The 23,925-nt window shown below is 36.3% G+C and overlaps 1 protein-coding gene across 3 annotated transcripts in view; it reads left to right on the plus strand.

Annotated features, from left to right (window-relative positions):
- The window catches only part of GPHN (gephyrin), a 437,816-nt gene that overhangs the window by 390,890 nt on the left and 23,001 nt on the right, over positions 1–23,925 (plus strand). For all 3 annotated transcript variants that reach the window (XM_045201246.3, XM_071222011.1, XM_024568512.4), the window contains one exon: positions 13,781–13,868. In XM_045201246.3, the coding sequence (XP_045057181.1) occupies positions 13,781–13,868 (88 nt within the window). The remainder of the gene's footprint in view (positions 1–13,780; positions 13,869–23,925) is intronic.

Raw genomic sequence — 23,925 nt, forward strand, 5'->3', positions numbered from 1 at the left:
AACTATATCCATTTTCATGAATGAAACTCCTAAGTAAATAGTAGCTGAATATTTCAAAAGGCAGAGAGGAAAATTTAGTTTAAATTTTAAATTAAATGTTGACTGTATATAAATAAATTATAAGAAACTGAGTTGCAAAATATGAGATCTTTAGGTGAAACAGAAGTGGAGAAAATGGCAGGAAGGCTTAATATAGTAGTTCAGGCTTGCTTTCCAGATTTCTAAATAATGCTTCTTATGCACTGTAAAATAGACTACTCTCCCTTCCATGGAGAGAAAGGCCCCTTTTCTTTTTTAATCTCTTCCCTTTTTCCTTTCCTCCCAAAACTGCTCAGGCTACTTTTGCAGCATTTATTACTTTGGATAACTCGTTATATCAAGTTCATGCTATCTTCTCTAGGGAGGAGAGGGAGTGAGAGGAGGAGAGAGGGAAAGAGAACAAGAAGAAAGAGTGCACACAATGTGAATATACGATAATTTTGTAGTCAGACCTCCACTCATTCAACTTACAAATGACCCAGGTTCACAAATGGCTACCCCTGTTCTCCTTCCCCTACTCACTGTCTAAGCTCCTCTGTCACTACTCTAAGAGAAGTTCCGGGAGAAAAAGCTTTTTGAGGAGTGAAACAGTTAAAAAAAGCCCTGAACAAACAGCAAGAACAGTTTAGCGGACAGTTAATCTCCTTGTCCCCTGACCCTCAAGACCCAGCCTATTGAGGAGAAGTTTTATTAAGCCCCAAAATCCTCCACACTAGCTAAATGTGTTCTGTTTATTTTGCTATACTTTCTGATAAGCTAATATTTAGAGATACATTTGTGTTAAACAGTATTCTACCTGCGAGAGTTCTTCACATATTAATGTGAATTTGTTCAGATCAGACATCAGCATCTAAGTAAATCTGTCCTAAATGCACATGAGCAAGTCATTTAGAACTTGGAATTCTTTGAGGCACAGGGCAAACCCTGATCAAGGCCACATCGGTATAGCCAGATACAGGAGGCCTGACCGGAAGTGCATTTGGCAAGAAGAAAGAACTGTACAGCAAGGTAGGTGGGAAGGTTCCATAAACAAATGCCTTAATTTGTCTTCCAGCCTGTCTCCCAGTTCAGGCTGGTAATTCAACAATCTATTAGTAACATTGTGAGCTAAATTAAGGTGTGCTTGGTTTTTTTGACTACCCTTGACTCTTGTCCACTATCTACATTAATGTTTTTTACAGAAATGGTTCCAGGTTCCAAACAATCAATTTTTTATGTATTCTCTGGAAGCATAACCTGTGAGTAAGGGACTGCCTATGCAAAAAAGACTCTCCTGAAAGGCTCAAGTTTGTACTGACTGCATGATATCTTTTAATACTGTAAGACATTGAAAGAGTTTAAATTGGGGATAACATGATCATCTTTTATTCCTGGTTCAGTTTTATTATGCACATCTTAGGCCATTGTCCTAGATATATATTTGTAATGTAACTTTTTAATCTTACAACAGAATAAATAAATGTTCATTGAAGAAAATTTAGAAAACATAGGTTAAAAAAGAGAAAGGAAATTAACCCATAATTCTATTTCTCAGTATTACTCTTCTTCCATTCTTTAATTCTATGCATGTACACTATATATGTGTGTGTGTAAGAAAACAAAGAAATCATATTTTTATTTAACCATCTTTTTTACTCAATATGTTGTAAACATCTGTCCATATCATTACATAGTACTCTGCTATATTATTTTAATGCTATGCCTACCTATTATTCTCTAGTATAAAGTGTAATATGATTTATTTATGTAGTCCCTTGTTGTCAGATAATAGGTTGCTTCTGGTCTTTCTCAACTGCAAGTAAATGATGAACATATTTATAACTAAATCTTGGCATATAACACAATTATTTGAGAGTGTTTTTAAATTTTTATTTTATTAATGTTATGATAATTTTTTAATATCTTCTATATGCAAAGCTATGTTAATAGCAGCAGCAGAATGATAAATAAAACAACTGCTGTCCTCAGCTGCTGGTAGGCGTATAAAGCCATTTGTTCATGGTTTTATTCTCAGCAATTAGAACAGTGGCAGTGCATAGCAGCTAGGTACTCAATAAATGTCAGGAAGCATAGGGAAAGGAAAGAGGGGAACACCAAATACGGCCTGAATATGAAACTAGTCAAGCCTAGAGATTTCTAATTGGTACAGATTAGTGTGAATTTATAGACTCCTTTTTTATAGAGAGAGTATACATATATAAACTTAAGAACATACGAAAGCTAAGAACCATCTAATTTCACTCATATGTGGGATAGAGTATTTCTAAGCTCCATCCTATTTCTACATTGAATATAGGTCAGTAGCAGGGAGTCCAAGATGGCAGCAGAGTAGGTGTAAGCTACAGTAACCTCCACCCAGGATCAAACTGGAATTACAACTAAGTAACAGAAAAATCATCCTGAATAACCAACTGCACACTAGCTGGAGAGAATATGGGTCAGTAGATGCCCTAGTTTTCTTTTCCCCGTGGCTGGTTCAGTAACCAGGACTCCAGAGGAAACATGAGCTACTGTTACCCTACTGTGGGGGAAGAGTGTTAGGCCAACGAGGGTCTTTGTGTAGGTAAATAAGCACAGTTACTACACGTGCTAACAAAGACAACTGCGGCCAGACTCGGTTAAGATATCGATCGTTTAGGCACATACATACTTATCTGTTTTTACTTTTTTTACCTTTTCCCTCAGTTTCCTGATAAAATTTCTTAAAGAAACTGCTATCTTTTGTGGCATAAACACAGTGGAAAAGGGGTTTGCTCATATTGAGCCAGGGTGCTTTCTTTCCCACCAGAGTATCAGCTTCGTGATGCCTAAGACAAGGTGTGTTTTTGTAACTCTACGTCCACAGAACTTGGGAAGAGTACATCTCCTAGATTAGACAGTCCTGCCATCTTTTCATATACCACCCTGTCTTTCCATGGAACTTACAAACTTCCAACAGTGTAATTGCCCAGCAGAATCTTACAGGGTCCCTTAAAGTGAGTCCAAAACCCTTAGCCATAGGAGCAGGCCGGAAAGCACGGCGTGGCAACAGAACTGCTTTCGTAACTAAGACACCTCTTCATAAAAGGTGCCATGTAAATTTTTGCAACTGGGGCGATTAATTTAATATTTCTGAAGAAAAAGAAGTATAAGATGGGGGTGAGGGCAGAATTCCAAATGGATTTAGGAAGCTTCTAATTAAAAAAGTTACGGAGCTGCTCTCTCAGACTTACATAGATGATGTTACACATTTACCTCTTAAAATATATATAACAAGCAGTAATCGTGATCCAGATACACCTAATTTTCTTGGGGAAATCTTTTTAAATAAAGCTTAGCATTAATTGAATTTATATTATTCCTAAAACTGATTTTAACTATTGAGCTGTTTATATTTCTACTTCAGCTGTAAAACAGCTTGGTGATATAGCTTCCAAACTATTGATTTGGGCCTTCTATTCTTTCGAGGCCTAAATGGCTGGGAAATGCCCGTGAATAAAAAAAGGGTTCCCCACTCTGGAAAACGGAAAATCACAGAAGCCGGCCCCACTCTAGTCGTGCTGGGCTTGCTTGGCTCTGTCAGAGATGCTGTTTTGGATTTGAATTGCCTGCTTCTGCTGCTGCCAATTTGTGAGGCTGCCTCTTCACATTAAAGCATGAACAGAAGGGGAATAAGCACTGAGATAGCAAATAGGATTTTTATAAACTGACACACTTAGCAGGAATTAGCAAGATAGACTTAACAGTACAGTGATTATTTGGGCAAAGCCCAGTGCCTTACATCTTCCAGTGTGTGAATGAAACATATGCTGACTTCCTAGTGCTTACCTAAGGTTCTAAAAGTGGAAAGCTCTAATTATCAGGGAGAATCTGATCTGAATTCAGTTTGTTCTTGTCATCTTTATAAACTGCCCGCTTCCCTTTTCTGCACAAAATGCAAAGAATTAATTTCTGAGTCAACATAATAGATTTCTTTTCAGCAGAGATCTCTGATTTTTATCAATTAACAAAAAAATTCATTCTATTTTAACAAGCATATGTTTAATAACAAAAATATTCTTCCTACTCTCAATGACAGACTCTTTTAGTGGCTATTACTGTTGACTTTCTTAATCCTTAAGAGTTGATGTTACTGATTCTCCTAAAAATATCCTCTAGGTTTCAGTGGACTTTTAGAAATTGTTTTCTTCCTGACCCCCATAAATATCCTCCAAAAAGCCTTTCCTAATTATCCCAAACCAATATTAATTATTTTGTCCCACTCAATACTTAAATCATTTCTCCTCGTATGCATTTTTACTTTAATTTTAATTATCATATTTGAATTCAATCAGTGATATTAATTTCATTCACTTTCCTAAATTTTTGCTGTGTTTTCTGCACTACCTTGTCAACTTAAAGTCAGAAACTGTGCTTTCTTCTGTCTTTATCTGTCTCCACAGTGCCCAAACACCCAGTGGGACCGATAAGGACTAAATGATGGCTACATGTAGTATGTAGTTTTGTTCCACACATGAAGGTGGCACCGGAAAATATTTGTAGTTAAGGAATTTATCCTTGACCTCTGAGGAAGTTAGGTTACATCCTTAACTATTTTTTTGTTATCTTGGTATGACCAACTACCCTTATCCCGAATCTCCAGTCCCAGAATTTCTTCTCACTCTCACTGTCGTCTTCACTCATCTTAAAATGATGCAGCTCACAGTTGGTGTGACAGATGAAACAGGAAACTAATTAGCAAGTGTTGTCCATCTGTATGTTTATATTAAATATTTTAAAATAAAACTGCATTTGCATTCTGAATGCTCTGTCTGAAATCCATAAAATCTAAACTTCGGTAAAAGCTCTGTCTTGGTTTTGAATTTTATTGTAGACTTCATGGTAAAGCCAAAAAAAGGGGGGGGGGGGGCGTGTGGAGTAGAATCAGGATTATGGTAACTTAAGGCAGATACAAATTTCAAAAAGCAAAAAGTCCTGTCCTGCCTGGTGTGGCTCAGTTGGTTGGGTGTCATACTGCAAAGCAAAAGGTCTTCAGGTTGATTCCTGGTCAAGGCACATGCCTGGGTGGTTTGGTCCCCTGGTTGGGGCTTGTGCGAGAGGCAACCCATCTATGTTTCTCTTCCTCTCTTTCTCCTTCCTTTCCCCTCTCTCTAAAAGTAAATAAGTAAATAAAATCTTTTTTTAAAAGAAAGCAAAAAACCCTGAAATAAAAGTAGGTCTCAAGAGCCCCCTGAAATCTGAAAAGATCTACCAGTCAAAAGATACATTGACGTATTCTTACTTCACAGAAACTGATTCATACATAAAGTTTGAGTAAGCTGTTTTTATTCTCTGATAGATGTATTTTGTTTATACTTCTTTTTTCTCTTTTATCTAGCTTTCTTTTAAGTTTAAGCTTCTTTGACATCTGATTAAGATAAAACTCTAGGGAGACTGTTGGTCTTATTATGGGTAGCCATCTCCCAGGTTGAAGGTGAATGTCAAGCTTTGGAAAGAAAAGATGTTTTGTTTTTTTTATGCAAGTCAAATAGTCAAATGTTCTTGATGTTCAAAAAGTAAGAGGGAAAAAAGTATGATCTACAAGATTATTATTATACTGCAGTGCTCAAGTCAATTTCTCCCCCTATGCTCTTGTCCGTGTGTGAAGAGAAAATGGTCATTTTATTTATATAAATTTCATTATTTCCATAGGATCACAAGATGTTAGAATTAAAGGAACTTCTGATGTTAGCTTAGTCAAATCTTTCACCATTGGAAGTGTTAGAAGAAATTTCTAACTAGCCATCAGGTTTTTGTTTGATACTTTAGTAAGAAAAATCTTATTTGTCTCATAAGGCAGCATATTCTATTGTTGGATGGCTGTTATTATAGGGATGCTTTTTCCATTTCATTGAGCTAAAGTCTTTATCACTTTTTCTTCCATTCGTTCGTCCTAATTCTGCCCTCTAGCATAACACCAAATAAATTGACTCCCTCTTTTATATGACAACCTTTCAAAGCAAGTACTATTTATGATTATATAAATGTTAAATAATATCTTCTCTTCCGGCCACAGACAATGTAATATCATTATAGTTGTAATAATTGTACACATTCATTCCCAAATCGACTGTGGAAAGAATGAGTAGAGACCAGGGTTTGTTCGGTTCATTTATCGAGTTCCTACAATGTGCAGGGGTTTGGCAGGGCCATCAAGAAGCTTAGATAATATGAGACCCTGTCCTGTGAGACAGTCATACATTGTTGTCTCATCTTTATAAATTTGACTTTAATCACAGTTTGTTGCTTCTCTTTATCCTTTTTAGTTCTTTTAACTTTAAATTCCACTCTGACATCAATATTCCACTCCTACTTTTTTGTTTATTTACATTTGCCTCTTGGTGTCTTTTTGCCCTACCCTTACTTTCAGTCTGTTGTTTTTAAGTGTATCCCTTGTAAATAACATTCCAATGGGATTTGAGCTAAAGAGGAAAAAACACCTCAATCTTGCATCTGTCCTAAATTGATGCACCCCTGTTCCTGGCATGGCATTTATTTTGCTTTACCACGAAGTTTGCTATGAAAAACATCCCTTGGTGTTTTCTTTTCCTTTATGTTTATGTTACATTGGATATTTACTATGTACATTTGATATATACAGCTTCATTATTTCTTTCTTGTCCTTTTTTCCTCTTGTTGGTTTAATCCAGATACTATTTGTTTCCTTTTACCCCTTTGTTATTTTTGAGTTATGCTAGAGTCTCACCCTCATGCTTTCCTTCCAGTGTCTGATACTCATAATCAAGTATTCATTTCTCCACTATTGTGTTTTACAGACACTAACTGTCCTTCCTACGAGGCATTCCCATTTCTTTTACTCGTCCCCTCCACCAGCGAGACCTTTAGAACACTTTCACTTCTCCATCTCCTCCCACCCCCTCAACTTTTACGTAGTATTGCTGCGATCATGCTCTTAATTCTAGGTTATTACTAAGTGTTCTTTTGCAGTATGTCTGTACAACTTCTGGGGAAATTCGTATGCAGTACATATAATTCTTCAGTTCATTTGATCATCATATATATTAGATTTAGCTATATATGGTTATGTAAAGGTGTGTGTGTTTCACTAGGTTTCTGCTTCTCTTCCCCTATCTTGAAATCTCTGATTCATTTTTCCAGAACATTACTTACTGATTATTCTCTGAACTTTGGCATTTTCACAAATACCACCCTTCTCTCCTGATTGGTGAGTGCTGTCTGACTGCATATAGGATTCGGTGGTGGCGGGCTTTTTTTCTCAGAATGTGCTCGTATTAATCTACTGTTTTATAAGTCTTGGTATTGTAGGTAAAAATTCCAAAGTCAATATTCTTTTTTCTTAGTAACTATGATTTTACTATGTGACAGCTTATAAGATTTTCACTTTATCCTTGAAATTACACAATCTTACCAGGACATTCATTCATATATATGGTTATATATATCTGTCCTTCAAAAAATCCAGCCATTGTTAATATGAGAATGGTTTACACAACAGGGATTTAACGTGGCAGCCAAGGAGAGTGGACTGGAATGCAGGTGCAGAAATGGCATCTTCACTATACTAGTCATTGGGGGTGGTAGATACAATTTAGTGAGCATGTGTACTGTGCAGCTGTTGCATTCAAAATGACTGAGCAAATAGAGCAACAAATCTGCCTCAGATTTTGCATTAAGCTTGAACACTCCTCCATGGAAACTATTTGGATGATTCAGAAGGCCACAGCTATGGAAACTGGTGATTGGCAGCTTCATCACAACAATGCACACACTCATGCGTGGTGCAGAGGTTTTTGGTGAAATATCAAATCTCCCAGGTGACTTGGCCTCTCTACAGCCCAGATTTAGTGCCCTGTGACTTCTGGCTTTACCCAAAATTAAAATCACCTTCGAAAGGGAAGAGATTTCAGACCATCGATAAGATTCAGGAGAATACAGTGGGACAGCTGATGGCAATTGGAAGAACCATGTGAGGTCCCAAGGTGCCTACTTTGAAGGGGACTGAGGCATCATTGTCCTATGTACAGTGTTTCTTCAACAAATGTCTCTGTTTTTCCTATTACGTGGCTGGATACTTTCTGGATATATATATACATACCTTGCCTGGAACTCAGTAAAATTTTCAATGTCCAAGCCCAGGTCTTTTTAATTAAATGAAATTTTCTTCTGTTTTCCCCTTCTATCAGTTCCTTTTTAATCTTTATGGAATTTCTAATGATAATATATCAATCTCATGCTCTGTCCTTCAAGTTTCTTATTATTTCCTGCATGACTCCCATCATTTTGTATTTTTGTTCATTTCTCTGAGATATTTCTACCACTTGGTCTTCCAGGCCACTAATTGAGTTTTCAACAGGGATATAGTCACCTTCTAAATTTTTTAATATTTATTACTAAATTGAAAATAATGTTTTTTGTTCCAGAATGTCCTTTTAATGCTGTAGTGAATCTCCATAAGTGTTTTAATTATTTGTGGTTGTTGTTGTTAAAATTATATACTTCCCCCAGCAGTTTTATTTCACTATGAGCTATCCTAAATATTATGCTCATTATTCCACCCACTATCTTAAATTGCTGATATTTTCCTTGCCTACTGAGAGTTCTATTTTCCCTCTGCCCTCAGAAAGCTAACTTCTAGGGTACCATAGACCTGATGGGAGTGGAGTTGTTGGAGAAAAGCGGACCACAAGTGGTAAAAGGCATGGAAGTCACAACCCCTGAATTGGCAAAGCACCAATGGCAAGCTGCCAGTTTTCTATTGGGGGGGAAAAAAAAAAAGGAAAAAAGCTTCTTTGACATTCATTTGTAAAGGTTTGGGCCTTCCCAGCCTTTTGGGATAGAGCAGTCTTAGCATTTTTTAGGTAGCCTTCTAGGTCAATTTAAAAATGATACCTTACTAACCTGGATCCCAGTTACCTTCAAGTGCTTTAAATCAGTGAACATTAGAGATGGGAAGGGCCTAGTCTAAATGTTCTCATTTTACAATAAGGATAATGAGACCCCCAAAAATGATATTAGTTTTTCAGTCATCTCAGCAATAGAGACAAAATTGGATTCTAGACCTTGTGACACTTAGGCCTTCAGTTAACGGTTCTATTTTCTGTCACCTAGTACTTACATTCTTAGCATTTAGTACTAAATCAATTCTCTCATAGAATGCTTTCCTATATCTGGTACTCTAAGATAACAATGTATAGGTACTTAATAATTTAAGTGAAAATGGATAGAAAGTGTTAGTAAGTTAATATTAATGCTAGTATTGATTTATCTTTAAATAAATGGTTAATCAACATCCAAATCTGATTAAAACTGTGGTTGTTAATGAAGGCAGAAGTAAATTATATTACAAGATCTACTGCTCTTTGAGAGAAGAGATGCTACTCATATACACCTAGAAAGCTTTTATCTTACATCCCCTCTAGTGGAAATGGTGAGAAGATATTTCTGATTTTAAAAGTACAAGTTGTTTTTTAATCATCAATGTTTGGCATGATTTATATATTTAGATAATGATAGCTTTTATCTGAAGGTATACTATGTATAACAAAGTGTCTTTCACAATGTCAATATTACTATAGTTTAAAAGAATAGAAGAATAAACATAAGGCGACCTTGAACCTGTTACTACCTCCTGTGACCCTCAGTACCCTCTTCTGCCCTGCCTACCTCATAAAGTTGTAAAATTAACACATAGGTGTTAAATTGTATTGTTCTTTTAAAATGTGAGTATTATTGTCATTTTTATTCTTAAATGTTAACTGATCTTAGATATAAGAAGTAATATCATATATAAGGTATATAAAGTCATATTATATGAGCATACATTCTATGATATAAAATCAGATTATAATGTTTTATAGTTTTATTCTCCTGTCTTTGAGGAAATTAATATGCTATGATCTCTTTATTTAACAAAACTGTGAAAATCTTGAATTGTTTTTATCCTACTATAATATCCATGATTTATAATTCTTATTACCTATTCCTCTTACCATTATTCAGTATAATCTCTTAGTCTTAGAAGGCAAACTCAGTTTTTATTTCTTAAAAGTAAGAAAGTGGGGGAGAGCGAATATGAAGTAAATACAAGAAAATATTAATGTTTGTCAAATCTGAGAGAAGGATACATGGGTGTTTATTATACTATTATCTTATGTTGGAAATATTTCACTACTTAAAATATAATATGAATCCCAAAAAGAGCAAATTCGTGACTTATAAACAATCCCTAAAGTCATATTTAATCAAAAGTTTCTTAGTTTCCATCTGAATATAGGAATCAGAGTCATGTTTGTTTCATTCCCAGGACTATGCCAACATGTCCACACATTCACTCTCCTGGTCACACAGACAGATCCCCACCGGCTGCCTCAGCACCTCTATTTGATGCTTTTCAACACGTGTCCATTATCATAGAATTTTCCTTGTATGACATGTCATATTTCTGAAAAAACTGGACAGTCACTCTGATTAGGTAGTGGGATGGAATAACGACTTAAGAAAGAGCCAGAGATCCTAGTCCTAGCTCTGCCACTTACTACTCTACCTGCCTTTAATTTACTACCTTACCTCTCTGAATATCACTTTCCTTTCCTGTAAATGGCCATATAATACCTGTTCAGTCTACCTCACAGGTGGTGAGAGAACAAATGGAATTATAATAACAGCATAAATGAAGTTTACAATAGATCCTCTGACTACTGTCACATATTGGTAGCTCTGCCTTTTCTAAGCCAAAATCTCTGACTAGATCTCAGACACCAGAACCATGCAACAGAGTAGAGTCAAAGAGAGGGCAAGGGAGACAGAGAAGGATAGGACCCAATGAATGTGCCTAGCTGTGATACCGAACATAACGGCCCCTAAAGACCTTCCAACTTTGACATTCAATGATTTTGTGAACCCAGCAGCCATGGAGTAGAAAGCAGCATTGAGCATATTCTGTGAAACATGAGAAATCACAATAACGATTTAGTATGAAATCCCTTTTAGTGGCTTCTGCAAATTAGAATTTTTATGTGGAGAGTCAATGACTCTGCAGTTTTAAAAAACAGGAAAAATATACCCTAGTATGTCCCAGATAATACGAAAGCAATGAATAAGGAAACAAAAAAAGTCACTGAAAAGTATGTTTATTTGCAGTTATCAGCTAGCCTGTCCCAAGACCTTTATCCACCTACAAAGATTAATAACATGGCGATGTGTATGTCACTGCTGCTTTATGGAGTCCACATGTTATCAATTATATATAATAAGACTGGTGAAATTAGCTAATGTTTATACTAACACAAATTTGTATTTTGTTGATAATATCTGTTGTCCATTCACCTGAACCACATTCCACATAATCCTGCTTTTTTGTAATGTTTTTCCCATTTACTCCATAGATCTACCATTTGGTTCAGCTTAATGATAATGAGATCCAACAAGGCATGCAGCAATCAGGAACCCATCACATGCATGTCTTGTGGTATTTCAACACAAAAGAATAAATTGGTATATTTTCAAAGTTTTTTTATGTTTTACACATAAATCTTACCTTTGTTGAATACCTGGGTATCTTTTTGGCTGCATAAGCCATTAACTGGATGACTTTATTTGAAGGGTCCCTATGTTGGTAGGTTGAACTTCATGAAAGCCATTTTTCAAACCTTTAGTTTTATCTCTCCTCCTTGGGAGCTTGCTCTTCAGAGCCAGGCAACCCCCACTGCACACATGGACAGGCACTGGCTTAAGGAGAAGGAGAACTTAGGCTTTACGCATATAGCTGTGTGAGTGCATCCAGTTTATGATTTTCCTCTGCGTTAGTCACAGACATTCTCCTGAATAAAAACTGCCAAGCCTGCTGGCGTTGAACTTTGCCAGGTTGTTAAGTATGTTTTTATGAGAAATGTCTGCCAATACCACAGCAACAACAACTACCTTTTTTAAAACTTAGTTTGTATCCATAAACTTTTATATGTATTATGTCACTTAATCTTCATAACAACCCTGTGTTATCCCCACTTTATAGATGGAAAACTAAGACAGAGAAGTTAAGCAACTTGTCCAAGGTTCTGCATCTAGCAAGTAGTAGCACCAGGATTTAAACTTGGCAGCCTGACTCGAGTTCACAGTCTTAATCTCTGTGCTATGTCACCTCCCAACTTGCTTATTTCTTGTAGAGCCTGTGAAGTGTAGCCTCTCCGGTAAAACCTCAAGCTCCTCTCTTCACCTATGTCACCCTGTATAAAAAATTAAGTGATGTCCTAGTTACAGTTTTTTTCTTCTTCTGCCCCTCCTCTTATTCCTTCTGCTTGAACAAACTTCATTACCATGAAAGATTTGAGAAAACATATGCTATCTCATTGACATATTTGATATCAAGTTAAGAAAAACCTACTGAAGCTAGCTTAAGCTAAGAGGGGATTTATGGAAAGATGTAGTCTTATATCATGGAACCCAAGAGCAAAAATAGGCCTCAAAAGGGACTAAAAGCAAGAACTAAAAAAAATCAGAAGCTAAGATTGCTCCCTTTTTAGATGTTAGCTGTCCAAGGGGGAAGAAGGGTAACACGCCTTCTTTCCCCACAGAGTAAGAAGTTTTCAGAAAATAAGGGTATAGTCTGAACCAATATTCCTCAAAAGGCTCCTTTTCTGTATTCCATCACTTGAAGGAAAACACAGGTGCAGTGCACATTTCCCAGCTGCCTTTATGGATTAAAAATAGTAACTAAACATTGTTTTTCAGCTACCGCCTTCCTGTCCCTCCATAAGCCCCAACACCTGGCATTTTATTTTTTTCTCATTTGATTAATCTCAGGTTAGGCCTTTGCTACCCTCTAACATCCAGATGAGAAGACCCTTGATTTCACTCCATCTTTTCATCCCAGGCCTTTAACCTGTGCAACCGAAGGGGCTAGTGCACTTGTCTTTTTAGTTGACTGTCAGGAATCTGCCTAGTTTCAGCCCCTCATATTCATCCTGTCTTCTACCCTCTCAGAATGTTTCATATGGTCTCTGCTTTCCTTGTTCTTTTTTTCCACCCTCTTTCCCCCCAGGACATACCTACTGGCTCCTCTTATTTTTAGTGAAACCCTGTACCCTTTTCCCATTAGATGAAGTCCAAATTCTTGAGCTTGAGAGCCCTGCAAAATCTTGTCATAAGATGACCCTACCTACCCCAGTCATTTCAACTCAAGTCCTTCACTCTACACAGTTTATTTTCCCCACTGATCTAGGAGCACCACGGGCTTCACCACAGGCTGATCATCTTCCCCATTCCTTTCCACCTATACAAGTCCAGCCCATTTTTCAAAACCTAACTAACTTAAGTCATATTCCCCATAAAGAGTCTTATGTGATCTCTCCAACAACAGGGTAAACAACTGTCCCGGTTTGCCTGGGATTTCCTAGGACATGAGACTTTCAATATAAAATTTGGGATATTTCTAGGCAACCAGGGGTGGTTAGAAAGCCTACCAACACCTCGTGTTTCTGTTTATGATGTTTCCTTGTCAAATAGTGGGGGGGGGGTGCCTGTGAAAGTACTGGTAGCCACTACCTTCCGTACTCAGAATTTTTTCCACAGTTAGGAGTTATGCTCCTGTTGGGCAGAGACCCTTTTGATTCCTACGTCATGCAGAATATGCCGCTGCACTCAGGTTAATGCCTACTCAAGGAAACATGTACTTTAGTTTTAAGCGGGCATTATGTCTGAAATATTTTCCTCGCGTGTTAATGTATTCATCTTTATTTTTTTCCAGCCCAGATGACTTACTCAATGCCTTGAATGAGGGTATCAGTCGCGCTGATGTCATCATCACATCAGGGGGTGTATCCATGGGGGAAAAGGTATGAAAACTGGGTCTTATGGAAATTTAGCCACTGTAATATCCTTGCATACAGTTTACTAACTGTATGTGATCTGGTAAATATCTGGTACATAACCAGACTCCCACAAAGCTGAAATCCACGGGGCTTCAGAAATTCCTGGGCATTCTAAAAAGGATGCAATATAGATCAGAGAGCTTACTTCAGGAGCAGCACAGAAAATCCCACAACTCACATAATGGTTTTTATCTCCCCCTGGAGATTTCTGGCTTTTTGTTCTCTCAACTTTAGTACATTACGACTTCCTTTATATGTAATATTTACCCCTAAGTTAAAGCTCCAAGATCCTTCCTTCTACTTAAATTTAAATTAAAGATGACCTCCTCCACCACATATTGTAAACCTGGTAAAGAATCCTTAGTTCCTCACAGAGAAGAAAAGAAAGAGTAGGTAGTCCTTTGCCCCTCTTGACAAATAATAATCATAATAATAATATAAAATACAAACATAGATATAAACATACAGGCTTTTACAAGACAGTATATTTGCATATGGTATATGCTTAGTCCTATAAAATTACAATTTGCATATCTCAGTATCATTAAGTTTATATATCTTATTGAAATTTGTTGGTTCATGATGTTTATTGGGTCTATTGAATAATGTGATGACAGTGAAATATTCTTTATTATAATAATCAACTTTGTTTTGGCACAATGACATTTCAGATTACAAAATATTTTGCCATCCTATAATCCCTTTCCATGTTTCTTTTTATCTCATTAATGACTGAACTGAAAATTTTGAAAAGATTTTCATAACAGCTTTTACTAAAATTCACATTTTTCAGGAGTTTGATGATTTTTTTGGCTAGCTCTTATATACACATGATTGTTGTTGGTGTCTGCATTCACTAGCTGCAAAACCGCCTAAGTTCATAACCCGACTCTGCACAGTGAACTCTGTCAGCTCTGGGAACAAATGTCTGAATTCAGTAACCTGAAGAGAGAATGCCTGCCTTCCATTCACAGCTTTAGTTTTAGAATATTTAAGAATAGCACTTCAGATGCCAAAACCATAGAAAAAAAAGAATCTCAGTCCAAGACTACCATCTCAAATTACATCCAAGAGTAAAGCTATTAAAGTGTAGGTAGGAAGTCTCCTTTTGCAGCAGTTTGCTGGGTTAGTCTTCCCTCGAGTCTCCCGGAAGTCTTTAGTTTTAGGCAGAGCAGATTGCTGCGGACCGCCTGAGTTTACAAAGGCAAGGGCTGAAGTCTGCATTGCAGGAGACCTGTAAGAAATTATCTGCAGAATGTCTGTTATTATTATCATCAAACTGCCTATGGTGTTCTAGTACCACAAGAGTAATCCTGAAGTTGAGTACTTAAATGTTAAATTTGTTATTCCAAGGAGTGTGTCACGTATAAATTATCTTAGTTACTAATGAACTTAATTATGGGACAATACCTATCTGTCAGACCTAGTTTTTGTCTTTTCTAGTACTTTGGAAGAGGCAACAAGCGTATAACTAACGAAGGATGTCATTCATCCTAGGGATTTGCTCACAAGCAAACAGAGCCAATGCAGTAGTGCACATTGGTTTTCTTTACCAAAGGGCCCCTGATGCTTTTGGAACCCACAGTCCACTATCCTCTTCTCAGCCAAAGAAAAATGACCCTTTCACAGTTGCTCCTCTCAGAACCTCTACCCAACCCTGCTCCACATAGACTTTTCAAAGAGTTTTTATTTTTATAAAACACCAAAAGTTTCAGGTAAACAGGATCTGCTTTTTGCCCTGAAAACTAAAGAATTATATTTATTACTATGCAACCTGCAGAATTATAAAATAGCTCACTAACAATGCATGGTGCAGATAACAAGGAAGATAACACTCAGACTGCCTACTTATGTGCTTCTTAATTTTTCCTGAATGTCTCCCTCACCTCACATGATCCAAATAATCACAAAGATTATTACCCATCACAGAAAAGGCTGGTCTCATAGGCTTGCCCTGATTATTTAGCAGCAAGAGTGTTAATTAACCATACACACCTCAAGTTTGTTTTGCAAATCTAGAGTTATACAGCAATAGAATATTAAAACTAATCAATAATACTCCAAACAAATAAATACAATAAAATTGTCCATATCATTTCATTCAGCCCGTGTCATTCTTGTTCTGGTAGACCTTAGCTCAGTAGTCTGCTTTTGTGACCCACCTGCTTCCCCTGTAGGGAGTCCTGGGATTCGTGGCTCGGTCCACTGGTCCCGAATAAAATTCATCTAAGCTATGTTGCCTCAGAAACCTGTACCAAGAGACTATTCTTTGAAGTGCCAATATTTTAAAGTACCTCTGACAGTCCTTCTCCCTCGTGCTCTGGATCTGCCTTTTTTGCAGATACAAACTGTTCACTGTAGCTTGTAGCTGAGCTATATGAAAGCATCAGAATAAAACAAAAACTTTCCACGAATGACAGATACTTCATGCCTGTACATCTTTTTCTGTTGTTGTTGCTGTAATCCATAATATCAGAAGATAAGTAAAATTTTCTGTTGAGATACAGTATCTACCTATTTCATAAAAGTTTTTATCAGTGTTTTCCCTGAGGGTAAACATGTAGTGGAAAGCAAGGGCATTGTCAAGTGTCCAGGCATTTCCCATAAAGCGTACAATTTCTGAAGCAGTCTTATTAATAGCATTTTACCTATACAAATCTAACCTTAGGGCACCCTGAGCCTCTCTTCTCAGATATGACAGCAACTCCCTCCCATGAATCTCTTAAAATGGTAACATATCAATCAAACCTATTTCTAACATTTTTTTAATAAGATGAAAGAACAAATCATTTTGATTTCCTGGAGACCCTCTAGGAAATTTCAAAGATAGTTGTAAAAGATAGTCTGAAATTTATTTTATTTTTTATTCTAAATTTTGGTCTGATCCTTAAAAGGGAAAATCAAAAGAGTTGTCAAAAAAGAATTGGGTATCTAATTAACGTCTAGTAGTTAGTTACCTAATTTTCAAACAATAAAAATTTTTTTAAAATAAGCATACAGTGTAATATGATTGTAAAATAACCTTGGCTTATTCATAAGTGAGTAAACTTAGTTCTTTGCTTTTTTTATTACCTTAATCAAAGGCAAAATAAAGGAAACAATATACATAAAAAGGTAGATAACCCAAAAAGAATAAACTTTCATATCGAAAGGAAGGCATTAATCAGTAGTAAACCAAAGAAGTGAGCCCATCAAACTGAGTGAGCTTGCTATAATTCTGGTATGTTTCCCAGCATCATTTCAGACATAGGTTATAAACCAAGTCACATCAGTCTCAAAGTTTTGTTCTTTATTATACTCTTATATTTTTGAACAAACTTGCTCTTTGCTTAAGAACAGAGTGGACCCCAGACCTACCAGGGTTCCTGAAATCCGGTAAGTCAGTGATTTTCAACCTTTTTCATTTCATGGCACACAAACTAATTACTAAAATCTGCAGCACACCAAAAATTACATTTTTTGCTGATCTGACAGAAAAATAGGTATAATTTTTATTCATCATATCAGATTGCTATTGTTGTTTTGGCTGTTGTTGTTTTTTTACTTGACAATCTAAGGGAAATGTGATCAGTGCCCCTGACTATAAATAGTAAGGTGTTCATGTTTTAAAAAGTCTTGCTACACACCAGTGTACCATGGCATACTGGTTGAAAATCACTGCTTTAAGGTGTCACAACTATTTTCATAATAAAACTAAGACTTTATATTGCCTTTTTGTTCTCTTTCTCTCGTGAGTGGACAGTGAGTGTTTGCAGTGGCCGCATGATGTGTGGTAGCTCATCAGAGTGAATGCAGAAGCGAATAAGAGAATCCAACTGACTCCCGTTAACTCAAGTATTAAAGAGATTTTCAAAATTATGTAACAATGCATAAAAATAAGGTGCTCATGTTACATGAAATGGCTTCATCATTGCTATTTCTATGATAAATTAACCCATGATAAGTATTTTTTTAATTTCTTAGTTTTAGTTTCTAATACAGTAGATATAAACCACATAAACAAAAGCTTTGGGATCTTTAATAAATTTTAATTTACAAGTATATAAAGAATCAAAAAAAAAATGTAAAGAATCCTAAGAACAAATATTTTGATAACTGGATTTTTTAATCAATATTATTTTTCCTTGAAAAATGGAAGAACACACATAATTATACTTTTTGTTATTATTGCTCTTAGCATAATTACAATCACACATGTTTATTATAATGTTTAAGGAAAATCTACTTTCTACTTCTCAGCAAAAACTGGAGATGCAGGTCATTGAGAAATCATGTATAAGCATTTAGCAGGCTAGCAGGTTCATAAACACACAGAATACAACTTTCTACAGCCACATACCTTCCTTTTGTACCTTCTTAATGTAGCAAAGATGAAAGAATACACTCATGACCCAAAGATACAGCCTCTCTATAGCATTTTTTTAAAAGCAAAATATATTAACTAAAAAATAAGAGTATGTTAACTGAAAACCATAATTAGTAATCAGTGATCCAGTGTTCTGTCTTACTTAGAAATCATCAAGATATATATGATGATTATTTATTAATGAATTTAAAATCAGTTCAAGATTTTAAGTAATTTTTAAGGTGACATACTACAAACATAATTACTCTTGAAATTAAAAGTTTATCATACCCAGCCTGGCTGGTGTAGCTCAGTGGATTGAGTGCAGGCCTGTGAAACAAAGAGTTGCCTGTTCGATTCCCAGTCAGAGCACATGCCTGGATTGTGGGCCAGGTCTCCAGTTGGGGGCGCACAAGAGGCAACCACACACTGATGTTTCTCTCCCTCTCTTTCTCCTTCCCTTCTCTCTAAAAATAAATAAATAAAATCTTTCAAAAAAAAAAAGTTTATCGTACCCAAAGTAATCTATGGATTCAGTGCAATCCCTATCAAAATCCCAATGGTATACTTCACAGAACTCTAATAATTCTAAATTTATATGGAACCACAAAAGAACCCAAACAGGAAAAGCAGTTCTTAAAAAGAAAACCAAAGCTGGGGGTATCACCATTCTGACTTAAAACTATACTACAAAGCTGTAGTGATCAAAACAATATGATATTGGCATAAAAACAAACACACATCAATGAAACAATTGAGATCCCAGAAATAAATCGACACAGGTATTGACAATAACCTATGACAAAGGAGCCAAGAACACAAATGAGAAAGGACAGTCTTTAAATAAATGGGGCTGGGAAAACCAGACAGCCACATGCAAAAGAGTGAAACTAGAACATTGTTTTACACCTTGTACAAAAATTAATAGATTAAGACTTTAATGTAAGACCTGAAACCATAAAATTCTTAGAAGAAAACAAAGGCAGTGAGCTCTTTGACACCAGTCTTAGTGATGTTTTTGTGGCTCTTTCTTCAAAGTCAAGGAAAACAGAAGCAGAAATAAACAACTGGCACCACATTAGATTAAAAAGCTTCTGCACAGCAAAGGAAACCATCATCAAAGTGAAAGGCAACCTGATGAATGAACAAAATAAAAACAAAATAAATTAAATTCAAAACAAAATAAATTCATAGATGCAGAGAGCAGGTTGGTGGTTACCAAAGTGGAAGAAGGTGGGGGCGTGGGCAAAATGGGTGAAGGGTCAGTTACATCATGATAGGTGGTAACTAGACTTGTAGTAGTAATCACTTTATAAGGGGTGCAGATGTCAAATTACATAATAAAAGATATTTTTTAAATTTGTCAGAATAATCTTGGATTTTGTTGAACCTAATTTTACATTTTTCACAATCTTAATTATTATGTAGGAATAGTGTTAGCTTATTTGATGAATAAACTCATATAAGTTTAAAAAAAAACCAAGTGAAATAAAATATATTTGCCTAATTATACATATACTTAATATTGATAAATAATAGAAAGAACATGTCTGGGTTTTCTTAGTAACCAAAATAATCGTTAGTCTCATTTCCCAAAGATTTACCTAAACTATGTGAACTTTGATTCTTAAAATTATAAGAATACTCCAGTATAGCACATTTAAAATAAGTTAAATTTCCTTATTATCTGAGAATTTTAGGAATATTCTATGTATATAAGCACTTAATTGTCTCTCTAAGTCAACCAGAACAGAGCACCTTTAAGAGACAATAGAACTGTTTTGGTGTTTGTATTTTCCCCCTTTGGCAAAACAAACTTAATTGTGGCCCTGAGATCAGACTCTTCTTAGGTCCTCAGAAACCAGAGAGGTGGTGGTGAGGCACTCTTGTGTTGCCCCACTTCCCCTCCCCAGCAACTCCATCACATTCAGATTCAGATGGAGAGGGTCTTGGCGGGGGTTGTCTTGAATCAACAGCCTACACCAAGGAAGGCCTGCACTACATGGCGGGCTCACAGACCCAGACACATAAAGAACATACAGCGTCAGCTCTCAGACTTCAACCACAGGCCAGAGAAAACACAGAAACAAGAAAACACACAACATTCTCAGTTATGGAACTGTTTTTCTTCCTAGACATCACAAAATCCTTAATTGATTTTGGCTTAAAATGACAGTAAGACAAACAAGAAAAATTAATAAGCCAGATTCTTTGTCTTCTCTTACCTAATAAAATTGATTTTTATCTTACATTTATGGGAATCACCAAATGGTCAAACTGTTTATACCATATTTCCAAACACTGTTACCACAAGTGGGAACACCTTACTGACCATGCACAAAAATAAAAATAATACTAAAATCAATACAGCAGCAAAATTAGAGAAACGAAAAGTTAGCAGAGTTCAGGTTTTGTTACTGCTTGGCATTTACTCCAGGAGCCAAGGAAAGATGCGCCCAGGTTTAAGCCACCCGTGAAGTGCACTTTGACAATCAGGTTTACCTGGTTCTGTCAGGTAAATCAATGGAGCCTCTCAGTGGCATCTCCAGAGGGTTTTTTTTTTTGTAGATTTTATTTATTTATTTTTAGAGAGAGGGGAAGGGAGAGAGAAAGAGAGGGAGAGAAACATCAATGTGTGGTTGCCTGTCACGCACCCCCTGTTGGGGACCTGGCCCACAACCCAGGCATGTGCTGTGACTGGGAGTTGAACAGGTGACCCTTTGGTTCGCAGGCTGGCACTCAGTCCACTGAGCTACACCAGCCAGATATATATACATAGATATATAAAATGAACAAATGAGATGTTATAGCTGGTTCATGGAAAATTCAGAGAACACAAAGTCAGGAATGATGAAATAAATTTGCTAATAGATGCATAACTATTCTGTATCTACAGGTGAATAATCAGAACTAATTTTCATTTCTTTGGATAATAATCATGTTCACTATCAGTTTTCTACAGCTTATTTTTGTAAAATAGCTCAAAGGTAATGAAAGACACAAATAACCCAGAAGGTTGTGCTACACTGAACATCTAACAATCTTTTTGCCCTTTTCAAAGTCTTTTACAGTTTTTCTGACATTCTTACCTGGGTTGAGGAAAAGACCTGGTTTCTTCATTCATTCATTTTTCTTCTTCCTATCTAACTCTACCTTTCAGAATACCAGAGATTCTTATTGCTTCTATAGGTAAATAAAAACATATCAGTAATGATGATTCTCAGCCTTTATTGCTGTGTCTGTTACAAGCTTTCCCTCTGTCAGAAGAAACATGAAGCATTCCTTCATGTTCAAAAAGAATATAAAAGGAGATTTTCTTAAGAAAAATAAAACACTTTCATTTATTTAGCAAGTATGTAATGAGCGTATCTATTTTCCAAACTGTCTCATAACCTTTAAGACCCTGCAGACATAGCCACTTTCTGTCAGTCCAGACTCACCCTTTGCTTCTTTTCTACTCGTTCGCTACCTTCCCTTGTCTTTGCAGTTGTAGGCACACCCTTCACTGCTTTAGAAGCTTTTGTGTGTACTTTCCTCTGCGTGGAATTCTCGTTCCTCCACACTTCACATGACTGAATCCTATTCATCCTAACCACCTCTTTTAAAATGGCCTTTTCGTATTCTCCACCCCACCCCATTATTCTCTACCCCGGTACCTTCTCATTTCCTTTATAGCATGTACCACACTTTATACTAATTATCTTATTTGTTGGTTTACTTATTGTAAGCTGTCTCCCTCAGTAAAATGTAACAGAACATCTTTGTGCCAGTGACCATGTCTCTCTTGTTCATCATTAAATCTAGCTCATACAGAATTCATGATACATAATTGATATTCAAAAATATTTGTAGAACTAACAAATGAATGAATGCAAGTCATGTGCTACTCACTAGGGTTTCATTACAGATACAATGTGCATGCAGGGTTCCTCTTCTCAGATTCTATTCCAATAAAGGATGTCTATCAGTCATCAGGCAATTAGAGTATAACCTCAGTGTGGGGTGCCTGAAAGACATAGTAGTACAGGAGCACATAAGAAAGCTCTGGATATTTCTGCTCCTGCTCTGTGCAGTGGCTTATTTGGATCACTCCTCTCACCAAGAACAACTATAAAAGCTATATTAAAAATTTTTTTAGCCTTGACCTGTGTGGCTCAGTTGCTCGGGTGTCATCCCACAATGCAAAAGGTTGCCAGTTCAACTCCCACTCAGGGCACATGCTGGGGTGCAGATTTGGTCCCCAGTCAGGCACGTACAAGAGACAGCCAATTGATGTTTCTCTCACATCAATGTTTCTTTCCCTCTCTGTCTCCCTCTCTTTTCCTCTCTTTAAAAATAAGTAAAGTCTTTTAAAAATAAATAATTTTTAATACATTTAAAGAAGAAACGGTAAAGGAAAAGATATCAGAAAAAAAATGAACCACAGAGAATTAACACTGAAATTCTTCACCACAGTTTTCTTCAAGGCATTGGGTTGGCCAAAAACACGGTTTAGTTTTTTCCATAAAATGAAATACACATTCTTCATTCTCACCAATAACTTTATTGATTTGGATGTTTTGAGTATGTCGGCTATCTCCCGCTATTGGCTCCTAGTGGGTAGAGGCCAAGGGTGCTGCTAAACGTCTTCCAATGCATAAGACAGCCCCACAGCAAAGATATTATTTAGCCAAAATGTCAATGGTACCAAGAAGCTTCACAAACCACTTTTGACATGTTCAACCAGTCAAAGCACCTTCTCCACACACTACACACATCTTTTTTTGCATTTCAGTTGCTTTTTTACCTTTCTTGAAATAATAAAGCATAATACACTGAAAATGTTGCATATTTTCTTCTATCTTCAATATTAAAATGGCTCCACAAATATTCACCGGTTTTGATAAGTTTTTTAATGCACACTGATATGACAGGTGTCACAATACAATCTAACAAAATTATTTCAAATGAAGTTAAAGCCAACCAAGCACTACTAGAGCCATCATATGGAAAAACCTAAATGAACTTTTTGGTCAGCCCACTGCTAATTCCTAAGACAGGGAGACGGGAGGTATAATGGTACAGGGAGCCTGGAAGCCAAGCATAAAAGAATAGCTAATAAATTAGTAAAGTGAACAGAATTTTTCACAGTCTTAGAGATTCAGAGCCTGTCGTGCAGGCAGGGCCTTGGCTAATATCTCAGGCTTTCATTTTAAACCCTTGAGGACTGTGCTCTAGGAATAGGGGCAAACTCAAAAAGACTAAAATCCTCAAATTACCTGGATCTCTGATTATATCACGGTAATCTTAACTAACTGCCAGAAGAAATGAAACCCTTTCTGGAGGACTGTATCATCATCCAGAGCCTCTCCGATTTTTTTCCATATATAACATTTGGACTTCAGTTTTTTTAATTACCAGACAAAATGACCAACAACTAAGAAAGAGAAAGAAAATAGAAAAACCCTAAAAAACCATGGACTTTGAAACATTGTAATTAATGTTTAATAAAAAGGAATTACAAAGTGAAGAATTTCACTAGAAAACTAGAATCTACTCATAACAATTAAATGAAAATTTTAGAAAACAGATGAAAAAACATAAAAGACATATAGGATATGGCGAAAGGTCTAACATATGTGTGACTGGAGTCCCAGAAAGAAAGGAGAGGAAGCAGAAGCAATACTTAGGAGATAC

This window comes from Desmodus rotundus, chromosome 7 (genome assembly GCF_022682495.2).
Source record: "Desmodus rotundus isolate HL8 chromosome 7, HLdesRot8A.1, whole genome shotgun sequence".
Taxonomy (NCBI): Eukaryota; Metazoa; Chordata; class Mammalia; order Chiroptera; family Phyllostomidae; genus Desmodus; species Desmodus rotundus.